Source organism: Phalacrocorax aristotelis, chromosome W (genome assembly GCF_949628215.1).
Source record: "Phalacrocorax aristotelis chromosome W, bGulAri2.1, whole genome shotgun sequence".
In the NCBI taxonomy this organism is placed as follows: Eukaryota; Metazoa; Chordata; class Aves; order Suliformes; family Phalacrocoracidae; genus Phalacrocorax; species Phalacrocorax aristotelis.
In genome coordinates this window covers 4520998-4532050 of record NC_134310.1, presented here as the reverse complement: position 1 = coordinate 4532050, position 11053 = coordinate 4520998, and the positions used below count along the sequence as shown (strand labels likewise).

Genomic DNA, 11053 nt, shown 5'->3' with positions numbered 1-11053 from the left:
AACCTGTAAATAATGGTCATGAATAAGGACTGAGAAGCAAAAAATCTTTTAAGTCTCTATACATAAAATTAAGGCTGGAGTCTTCATTACGTAGCAACTGCTATTACATTATTTCCATTAAGTATGGTTTTTCGAATGGTCATTGAAAATGGCTAAAAAAATAACCGAACCACCACCTCCCCCATTACATTTTGAAAGTGAAGATCTCCCCCTGACATTTCTCACTGTATTCTCTCCCCTGGAAACAGCGCTTCCTTCCCCATCATCATTCAATCCTTTGGAAGCAAGGTGATGCCATTTTGGAAAGCAAAAGTCTTGGAAGTTTTCAATCTTTTGGGGTTTTTCTTTTCAAACTGACTCAAATTCTCTCTGCCAAGCTGTGTACTTCTGGCTTAGGTTCTTTGCTGATGGCTTGGTGTGGGCAATAACATCTAGGAAATCTGCCATGGTGATCGTGTCCAAGCAGATCATGGGTAAGTTACTGTTACCTAAAGAGAAGAGAATTGATTAAATACTGTTATTACTAAAAGACATTCTTTTATGCCCCTGCCTAACACAACACTTAATATATGAAAACAACAGAATAAACCTAGTGAGATAAAGAAAAACTTGTATTTGTGCATGGAGCACAGATACCAACAGCTTTAAAAAAAGGTCTGATCTTTGGGAATGTTAGCTTGGGTAGTTGTTTAAGAAATGTACAGTTTAAAACTTTTCTAAGCAGATAACAGAGCTCCACCTGCTGGGGTTGACATTAGAATTTCTGGAGTTACAGCAGTAGATCAGCATTTCCCAGATCAGATTCCCTACTCAGAGCTGTGGTACCTGGCTGATGATTTTCAAGTGTGTCAAAAATTTTCCTCACTGGTCTCATGGCTGCTTCCTTGCACACGAATTTTATGTCTGAGCAGGAGTACCCGTCTGTTTCCTATGATGGGATCAGAATGATAGATCGCAGCTTACAGGCTTACAAAGCGGACAGGAATGGCATTTACAAGCATATAGTTTTTATATCTATATATAAAAAAAAATTTGTAAAGTCTATTCCTGTCTGAAATATATGTGTATATCTACACAAACACATATATATTTCTATGTTTCCCCTCCCCTCAACATTATGCTGTTTGTTCTTGTTTTGAATGTCCAGGGTATCTTGTAGGAGCAAGGAAAATACTGGGCATTTTCTTTCTAAAGGGCAATTTTCTGTAGGTCAAATAAGACTCATCTTTCTGTATCTGTTCCCAGCTTCTCTGTTAATAAAATAACTATATTTCTCCATTAACATTTATGAAACAGAAACTGAACAATATTGCCTCTGTGAATAGATGTAAAAAGGGCCAACTGGGTAAGCTGTAAGATATTTTCAAAGAATTTAGGATGTGACAAAGGGCTAAGTGAAGAAAGCCTGGGTATCTAGTGAATCTCTTCACTGTCAACATGCTCTTTTCTCCTGCAGCAGTGGAGCTGTGACAAACCTTCCCTACACAATTAACTGTTCATTACCCCGATGAATTGCAAGTGCTCCCAGCCTGGTGAGACGAGTGATAAAATATACTGTTGCTGCAAGTCTCCCTGTATTTAAGGCTGAAAAGCTGGCCCAACAGAGAGGATCAGAATATACCCTTTGCAAGCAGAGCAAAGAGTGATTTCCACAGCTGTGCCTGTGAAATGCTCAGCCCCCATGTCTTGCTGGTCTCCCTTTGTCTGGAGCCTCAAACTGAGTTGAGGTCCTTCCCCCAGCTCTGGATGTCGCAGTTGCTGTAGACAGAGGTGCTGTCCCAAGCCCCTGCTGTGGACCTCTTCTGCCACAACATAATGCCACCACTGTGGGTGATGTATGTCACTCATGCTTGCGGTTCCCACCCAGAAAGACCTCAAGCACTGAGCGGGCACTGTCCCTGCTGCAGTGCTGTCTCACCTGGCCCAGTAAGCTGTAGTCCAGATCTGTTCTCAGCTCCACTCCTCTGCTGTTGTTCAGAGAGGGCAGCCAGTGCTGGATCATCACCTGCCATGCCTCTTTACTTGGGAGGTCAACCAAAATCCTCTTCTCCAGCCACCGCAACATGGCAGAATCTAACTCCCCGCAAGGAAAGGAGGAGAGGAATTGTCTCATTGTGGAGACATGGGTTTGACAGCAAGCTGCTCGCTGCAGGGACTGACATTTTTCAACCCCACCTGTAACTATGTCAACCTAATTTTTTTTTTGGGGAAAAAAAAGTATTAATTACCCCATGCAATGCTACAGGCTTGGGGAGGAGTGGCTGGAAAGCTGCCTGGTGGAGGAGGACCTGGGGGTGCTGGTTGACAGCCAGCTGAGCATGAGCCAGCAGTGTGCCCAGGTGGCCAAGAAGGCCAATGGCATCCTGGCTTGTATCAGGAATAGCATGGCCAGCAGGAGCAGGGCAGTGATTGTGCCCCTGTGCTCAGCACTGGTGAGGCCACACCTTGAACGCTGTGTTCAGTTTTGGGCCCCTCAGTACAAGAAGGACATTGAGGTGCAGGAGCGTGTCCAGAGAAGGGCAACGAAGCTGGTGAAGGGTCTGGAGAGCAAGTCCTATGAGGAGCGGCTGAGGGAGCTGGGGGTGTTTAGCCTGGAGAAGAGGAGGCTGAGGGGAGACCTTATAACTCTCTACAACTACCTGAAAGGAGGTTATATTGAGGTGGGTGTTGGTCTCTTCTCCCAAGTCACTAGTGACAGGACGAGAGGAAACGGCCTCAAGCTGTGTCAGGGGAAGTGTAGATTGGATAGTAGGAAAAATGTCTTTACTGCAAGAGTGGTCAGGCATTGGCACAGGCTGCCCAGAGAGGTGGGGGAGTCACCATCCCTGGGGGTGTTCAAAAAATGTGTAGATGTGGCATTTCAGGACATGGTTTAGGAGGCCTGGGGGTGTTGGGTTGGCAGTTGGACTTGATGATCCTAGAGGTCTTTTCCAACCTTAATGATTCTATGATTATCCAGTGTATTCCTGTTCAGTATGTTAGTGATAAGCTGGCTTGTGACAACGAGGCTTAACAATAACAATCAGAAGTTGTAGTTATCTTCCCTGGCTCTGATACTCATCTGCAGCATGTCTCATCAGCAATAACCTCTCCCTTTGCTACTGAGAACACACTACAAATTTTCTAGGGCACTGTCAGGACTAATTAATTGCTACTTTGTAAGGGATGCTTTGTAAGTATAAAATACAACTGAAGGTCTTGGATGTGAGGCCTGTGTTTATGGCAGAACAAGATGTCAATCTGAGACTGCTCGTGCAATACAGATTATAAATAATGCAGCCACAAAGGAAAGGATCCTTACAAAAAGGATCATGTGAAGGATGGAAAGGCTGGATAAATGTGTCAGCCAAAAACCACGATGCTGTTAACATCAACACTGATAAAGCTGTTTTGCCTTAAAAAAAAAAAGGAAAAGGTAAAATACAAAAGACTGGGATGACTATGCATTTTTTACTTGCTTGTGATGCACAAAGGAAGCTTGAAAGAAAAATGAATGTTTCTTTCTGTTCCTTTCTCAATGCATTTCATCACCATCTAGAAATACTCCTTCTTGCCAGCACCACCGATTCTGTCAAGTGCCAGGAGTCCTGCTGCACCCAACATGCCAGCTCCTCTCAGACATGCATCCAAACAGTTCATTTTAATCTCATTTTTATCCAAGTGCTTTTCAGTCTTTTGCATATAACAGTAACACAACCAAACTACTGAATACAAATTCCTACTCCAGTTCATCCCTTGTCACTTGTGTAATGGGAACAGGCCCATTAGGCCGCTGGGATTAGGCCCCTGCTTTGATTTACAGCATCACAGAATGGCTGAGGTTGGAAGCACCTCTTGGAGATCATTTAGTCCAACCCCCTGCTCAAATCAGGGAAAGCCAGAGCAGGTTACTCAGGGCTGCATCTGCATCCAGTTGGGTTCTGAGCACCTGCAAGGATGCTCCACAACCTCCCTGAGCTGGCAGCTCAGCCCCACACAGCCGCTCGCTCACTCCCCCACTGGTAGATGGGGGAGAGAATCAGAAGGGTAACGCTCGTGGGTTGGGATAAGAACAGTTTAATAATTAAAATTAAAAGAAACAACAATAAAAATGCAATGTAAAGGAGAACAACGAGAAGCGCAAAGCCCCGGGGGAGGGGGGAAGGGAGGGGAGAGGGGGAACGAACCAGCAAAACAAACCGTATGCGACGCAGCTGCTCACCGCCCGCGGACCCGACGCTGCGCCACTCCCGAGCCGCAACCTGCCCCCCCTTAATATACTGGTCATGGTGTCACATGGTATGGAATGAACATGCCATTGGCCAGTCGGGGTCAGCCGCCCCCACCACGGCCCTGCCCCTCCCAGCCCACCGCCACCAGGCAGAGAGGGGGAAGCTGGAAAGGTAGCCGACCCCCCGCAGTGAGGAGAACTAACCCCTTCTCAGCCAAAACCAGCACATTCTCCACCCCTTATTCCATACCATTTACACCATGTCCAGGTCCCATACGATGCAATACAAACTTACCAACCACCACCCCTCCCCTTCCCATCCTTTAACATAACACACAGACAGCATTCCCTTAGTCTATGGACCTTCCCTGTAGAATGCCTGTGGAATGTCCATTGAGTTCATTTAGTCCATGACTTTGGATTTCATCTCTTGTAAGGGTCCTTCAGAGAGGCGGTGTGTGTGGGGTCAGATTGTTGCATGTCAGTCCTTGTTCCATCACCGCTGCACTGGTAGTTCTTGTTCTCTCACTGCTGCACTTTGCTCGGTTCCATTGAAAGTTCATTTGCTATTACTATTAGTTGGGAGATTCCCACCATGATAACATGCCATTGATATGGCATATAGCAACCATAGTAGTGATGACATACAACATCATATAGCAATTAACAGCATATTATTCAGTTCATTGGCTGTTTTCACCCAAAATTAAATCCCCCTGAGGTACACACCGGACTCCTCCATCCTCCCGCATCACCCACCAAGTGTACCCAGGTCCTCGAGCAAACGCAATCCCATGAGTGGGTTTGCTTCTGCCTGAAGCAGGAATAACCCAGACTGTCTTGCCCAACATATTTTTTATGTGCACTACAGGGACTCTATCCCCTTCCACAGTACGTAAGGGTTCTGATTGGGCAGGGCCAGCTCGCCTGGCAGAGCCCCTCGTGTTGACTAACCAGGTGGCTTTTGCTAAATGTGTATCCCAGTGTTTAAATGTTCCACCCCCCCCATTGCTCTCAGTGTCATCTTTAATAGTCCATTGTATCTTTCGATTTTCCCAGAGGCTGGTGCGTGATAGGGGATGTGATACACCCACTCAATGCCGTGCTCTTTGGCCCAGGTGTCTATGAGGTTATTTCGGAAATGAGTCCCGTTGTCTGACTCAGTTCTCTCTGGGGTGCCATGTCGCCACAGGACTTGTTTTTCGAGACCCAGGATAGTGTTCCGGGCAGTGGCGTGGGGGACAGGATATGTTTCCACCCGGCCGGTGGTTGCTTCTACCATGGTGAGAACATGGCGCTTGCCTTGGCGGGTCTGTGGGAGTGTGATATAGTCAATTTGCCAGGCCTCCCCATATTTAGATTTCAGCCATCGTCCCCCATACCACAGAGGCTTTACCTGCTTCGCTTGCTTGATTGCAGCGCACGTTTCACATTCGTGGATAGCCTGTGCAATAATATCCATAGTCAAGTCCACCCCTCGATCACGAGCCCACCTGTATGTTGCATCTCTCCCTTGATGGCCTGAGGTGTCATGGGCCCATCGAGCTAGAAATAGTTCACCCTTATGTTGCCAGTCCAGATCCACCTCAGCCACTTCAGTCTTGGCAGCGTGATCCACCTGCTGGTTGTTTCGATGTTCTTCAGTGGCCCGACTCTTGGGGACGTGAGCATCCACATGCTGTACCTTTACAACCAGGTTCTCTACCCAGGCAGCAATATCTTGCCACAATGTGGCAGCTCAGATGGGTTTGCCTCTGCGCTGCCAATTGCTCTGCTTCCACTGCTGCAGCCAGCCCCACAGGGCATTCGCCACCATCCAGGAGTCAGTATAGAGATAGAGCACTGGCCACTTTTCCCGTTCAGCGATGTCTAAGGCCAGCTGGATGGCCTTTACCTCTGCAAACTGGCTCGATTCACCTTCTCCTTCAGCAGTTTCTGCTACTTGTCGTGTAGGACTCCATACAGCAGCCTTCCATCTCCAATGCTTTCCCACAAGGCGACAGGACCCATCAGTGAACAGGGCATACTGCTTCTCCTTTTCTGGCAGTTTGTTATACAGTGGGGCTTCTTCAGCACGTGTCACCTCCTCCTCTGGTGATAATCCAAAATCTTTGCCTTCTGGCCAGTCCATAATCACTTCCAAGATTCCTGGGCGACTGGGGTTTCCTACTCGAGCCCGCTGGGTGATCAGTGCAACCCATTTACTCCACATAGCATCAGTTGCATGGTGTGTGGAGGGGACATTCCCTCTGAACTTCCAGCCCAGCACTGGCAGTTGGGGTGCCAGGAGCAACTGTGCCTCAGTACCAACCACTTCTGAAGCAGCTCGGACCCCTTCATATGCTGCCAATATCTCTTCTTCAGTTGGAGTATAGCGGGCTTTGGACCCTCTGTATCCCCGACTCCAAAACCCTAGGGGTCGACCTCGGGTCTCCCCATGTGCCTTCTGCCAGAGGCTCCAGGTAGGGCCATTCTCCCCGGCTGCAGTGTAGAGCACATTTTTTATATCTTGTCCTGCCCGGACTGGCCCAAGAGCTACTGCATGAACTATTTCTTGTTTAATCTGTTCAAAGGCTTGTTGTTGCTCGGGGCCCCATTTGAAATCATTCTTCTTCCGGGTCACTTGATAGAGAGGACTTACGATCATACTGTAATTTGGAATATGCATCCTCCAAAAACCCACAACACCCAAGAAAGCTTGTGTTTCCTTTTTGCTAGTTGGTGGAGACATGGCTGCTATTTTGTTGATCACATCCATAGGAATCTGACGACGACCATCTTGCCATTTTATTCCCAAGAACTGGATTTCTTGTGCAGGTCCCTTCACTTTACTTTGTTTTATGGTGAAACCAGCTTTCAGGAGGATTTGAACTATTTCCTTTCCTTTCTCAAAAACTTCTTCCGCTGTGTTGCCCCACACAATGATGTCATCAATGTATTGAAGGTGTTCTGGAGCTCCACCTTGTTCCAAAGCATTATGGATCAGTCCATGGCAAATGGTAGGGCTGTGTTTCCACCCCTGGGGCAGTCGATTCCAGGTGTACTGGACTCCCCTCCAAGTGAAAGCAAACTGTGGCCTGCACTCTGCTGCCAGAGGGATTGAGAAGAATGCATTAGCGATATCAATTGTGGCATACCACTTGGCTGCCTTGGACTCCAGTTCGTATTGAAGTTCTAGCATGTCTGGCACAGCAGCACTCAACGGTGGAGTGACTTCATTCAGGCCACGATAGTCTACTGTTAGTCTCCACTCTCCATTAGACTTCCGCACTGGCCATATGGGACTTTTACAGGGTGAGTGGGTTTTACTGATGATTCCTTGGCTCTCCAGTCGACGAATGAGCCCATGGATGGGGATCAGGGAGTCTCGGTTGGTGCAATATTGCCGCCAGTGCACTGTTGTGGTGGCGATTGGCACCTGTTGTTCTCTGACCTTCAGCAACCCCACAACAGAAGGGTCCTTCGAGAGGCCAGGCGAGGTCGACAGCTGTTTAATTTCCGCCGTCTCCAAGGCGGCTACACCAAAAGCCCACTTGTAACCTTTTGGGTCCTTGAAATACCCTCTCCTGAGGCAGTCTATGCCAAGGATGCACGGAGCCTCTGGGCCAGTCACAATGGTGTCCTTTTGCCACTCATTCCCGGTGAGGCTCACTTCGGCCTCCAATACAGTTAGCTCTTGGGATCCCCCTGTCACTCCAGCAATGCTAATGGGTTATGCCCCTATATAGTTTGATGGCATTAAGGTACACTGTGCGCCGGTGTCCACTAAAGCTTTATACTCCTGTGGGTCAGATGTGCCAGGCTATCGGATCCATGCAGTCCAGTAAACCCGGTTATCCCTTTCCTCTGCCTGGCTGGAGGCAGGGCCCCCCTAGTCCTGATCATAGTATTCATCACTCACTTCCGGTAAATATGAATCATGGGTGTCTCTGTTAAGATCAGTCAGGACATCAGCACTTCTGCTCCTCTGTCTGGAGAATTGCTTATGGGAAACTGGAGCAGCAGCTCTCCTGGAGAAACTCCCCTGAGTGCTTGTTCTTCCTTGCAGCTCACGTACCCGTGCCTCTAAGGCTGAGGTAGGTTTTTCCATCCCACTTCTTCATGTCCTCTCCGTGATCACGCAGGTAAAACCATAGGGTGCCCCGTCGTGTGTATCCCTTCTCTTGAGCCAAGGGACGATTACTCCTAATGGCTGAGATACTGGTCCGTACTGGTGGGGAGTAGGACCTATCTTCTTTGAGTTGCTGGACCTCTCGGGACAGTTTCTCAACAGCAGAGACGAGCGAGGAAGAGAGATTCGCTTCATATTCCCGGAGTTTATCAATCAACTCAGCCACCGTTGGTGTCCCGTCATCTTTCCAGGACATCACTGCCAATGAGTTTGCATACGAGGATGGTGCACTCCGTACAAACTTCCGCCACATGGGTCGTGTGCACTCAGCTTCATCTGGATCTTTGGAGGACCGTTGATCGTCCAGGTCACCATAAACCACCTCAAGCACAGCTAATTCCCTTAGATGCTGAATGCCTTTCTCCATGGTCATGCATTTTCCTAGGCGAAATACAATATCTTCTTTGAAGGGATACCTCTCTCTCACCGCGGACAGGAGCCGCCTCCAGAGGCTGAGGGCTTGTGTTCCTTTTCCAATTGCTTTATCAATGCCCCCTTCCCTAGAGAGGGATCCCAGTTGTTTGGCTTCCTTCCCCTCTAATTCCAAACTACTGGCCCCATTATCCCAGCATCGGAGCAGCCAGGTGATAACGTGTTCACCTGAATGACGCCCGAAATCTTTCCGTATATCCCGCAACTCACTCAAGGATAGAGATCGGGTAGTTTCCGTTTCTTGTACACATTCTCCCTCTTCCTCCTCCTCTTCTCGTGATGGCCCTGGTTCCTCGTAATCTCTTTCTAAACGAGCTGACCTTCTCTTCCATGATTTCTTCTTGCGTATAGGGGCGACTGATACTGGCACAGGTTGGTCCTCTGGTTTAGCTGCAATGCTTGGCACTGGGGTTTGAGTAGCTGCAGTGCCTGTCGTGGGGGTTTGAGTGGCTGCAGTGCTCGTCACTGGGGTTGGAGTAGCTGCAGTATCTGTCATGGCAGGTTGGGTGGCCGCAGTGCTTGTCGCTGGGGTTGGAGTAGCTCCCTTCTCTTTCCCTTGGGGGTACTGAATAGTGTTAAATAGGGCTCGATAGGCATAAGCCAGACCCCAGCACATTGCAGTGATTTGTATCTCTCTGGAATTGCCAGGGTGACAACATACTTCCTCCAAATGTTCTACTAATTTTTCAGGATTCTGCACTTGTTCAGGGGTGAAGTCCCAAGACACTGGGGGTGCCCACCGTCTTAGGCATTTGCCCATACTTTCCCACATACCCTGCCACGCATAGCTATCGAGCCTTGGGACAGATCTCTGGATTATATTCTTAACTTGCTTACTAACCTTAGACAGATCTGATACCACCTGCCAAAGCAATATCAACAGATGTATCTTGACTACCCAAGGATGTTCAAGATACTGAAAAGTTGTTGTAATGAAGAAGGAGACATTACATAAGATGGCAGCTACGGTGCCATTCTGTATTTCCTCCATAAAAAACTTCTCAGAGGAGGAGGTATAATTGCTAATTGCCTCCATGAGGTGGTAGCTGTAGTACAGTAACGGCTTCCATGCAAGACCTAAATAACTGATAACAGTCAAGGCCAGTGTTTTAATAACAAGTCTCATAGGCAAAATATCTCTAATCACTGCAGAGCACAGCAAACTGACAAAACCAACAGCAAGTTTTAACATGTACTTTACAATCAGCATGGTAAGGACTGGACAAACTAATACTGCGAGCAGATGAATCAATGCTGTGACCAGCAACTGTTATTATCTCAAACCCTTCGTGCCCCACGTTGGGCACCAAAAATAGACTGTCGTGGTTCAGCCTCACCTGGCAACTGAACACCACGCAGCCGCTCGCTCACCCCCCACCCCTGTGGGATGGGGAAGAGAATCAGACGAGCAAAGGAACTTGTGGGTTGAGATAAGCACAGTTTAATGATTACAATAAAATGATAATGATAAATGATTATGATAATAATGACAATAATGTTAATATAATAAAAGGGAAAAGGAAGGGAAAGGGAAAACAGGAAAAAAAAACACGGAAACACAAACGATACAACTGCTCACCACCCGCTGACCGACGCTGCCCGTCCCCGAGCCGTGATTGCTCCCCCCTCCCCCGGCCAGCCCCTCCCAGGTAACATACTAGGCATTACGTTACATGATATGGAATATCCCTTTGGTCAGTTTGAATCCGCTCTCTTAGCTGTGCCCCCTCCCCTCCGGGCTTCTTGTGCACCTGGCAGAGCATGGGAGGCTAGACATGTCCTTGACTAGTATAAGCGCTACCCAGCAACAGCCTAAACATCTGCGTGTTATCTCAACAGGTTTTTTTTCCCATGCTAATTTCAAAGCACAGCACTATACCAGCTAGAGTGAAGAAAATTAACTCTATCCCAGCTAAAACCATGACATAGGGGATGTGATACACACACTCAATACCATGCTCTTTGGCCCAGGTGTCTATGAGGTTATTTCGGAAATGAGTCCCGTTGTCTGACTCAATTCTCTCTGGGGTGCCATGTCACCACAGGACTTGTTTTTCGAAACCCAGGATAGTGTTCCGGGCAGTGGCGTGGGGGACAGGATATGTTTCCACCCGGCCGGTGGTTGCTTCTACCATGGTGAGAACATGGCGCTTGCCTTGGCGGGTCTGTGGGAGTGTGATATAGTCAATTTGCCAGGCCTCCCCTTATTTATATTTCAGCCATCGTCCCCCATACCACAG

At 48.1% G+C, this 11053-nt stretch overlaps 1 protein-coding gene across 1 annotated transcript in view; it reads right to left on the bottom strand.

Moving 5' to 3' along the window:
• Positions 1 to 268: 268 nt before the first annotated feature.
• The window catches only part of LOC142049683 (katanin p60 ATPase-containing subunit A-like 2), a 34241-nt gene continuing 23456 nt past the window's right edge, over positions 269 to 11053 (bottom strand). The window contains exons 6-8 of the mRNA XM_075077612.1: positions 1919 to 2077; positions 826 to 928; positions 269 to 488 (exon numbers count right to left, since the gene is read on the bottom strand). Coding sequence (XP_074933713.1) covers positions 349 to 488; positions 826 to 928; positions 1919 to 2077 — 402 coding nt within the window. The 3' untranslated portion in view covers positions 269 to 348. The remainder of the gene's footprint in view (positions 489 to 825; positions 929 to 1918; positions 2078 to 11053) is intronic.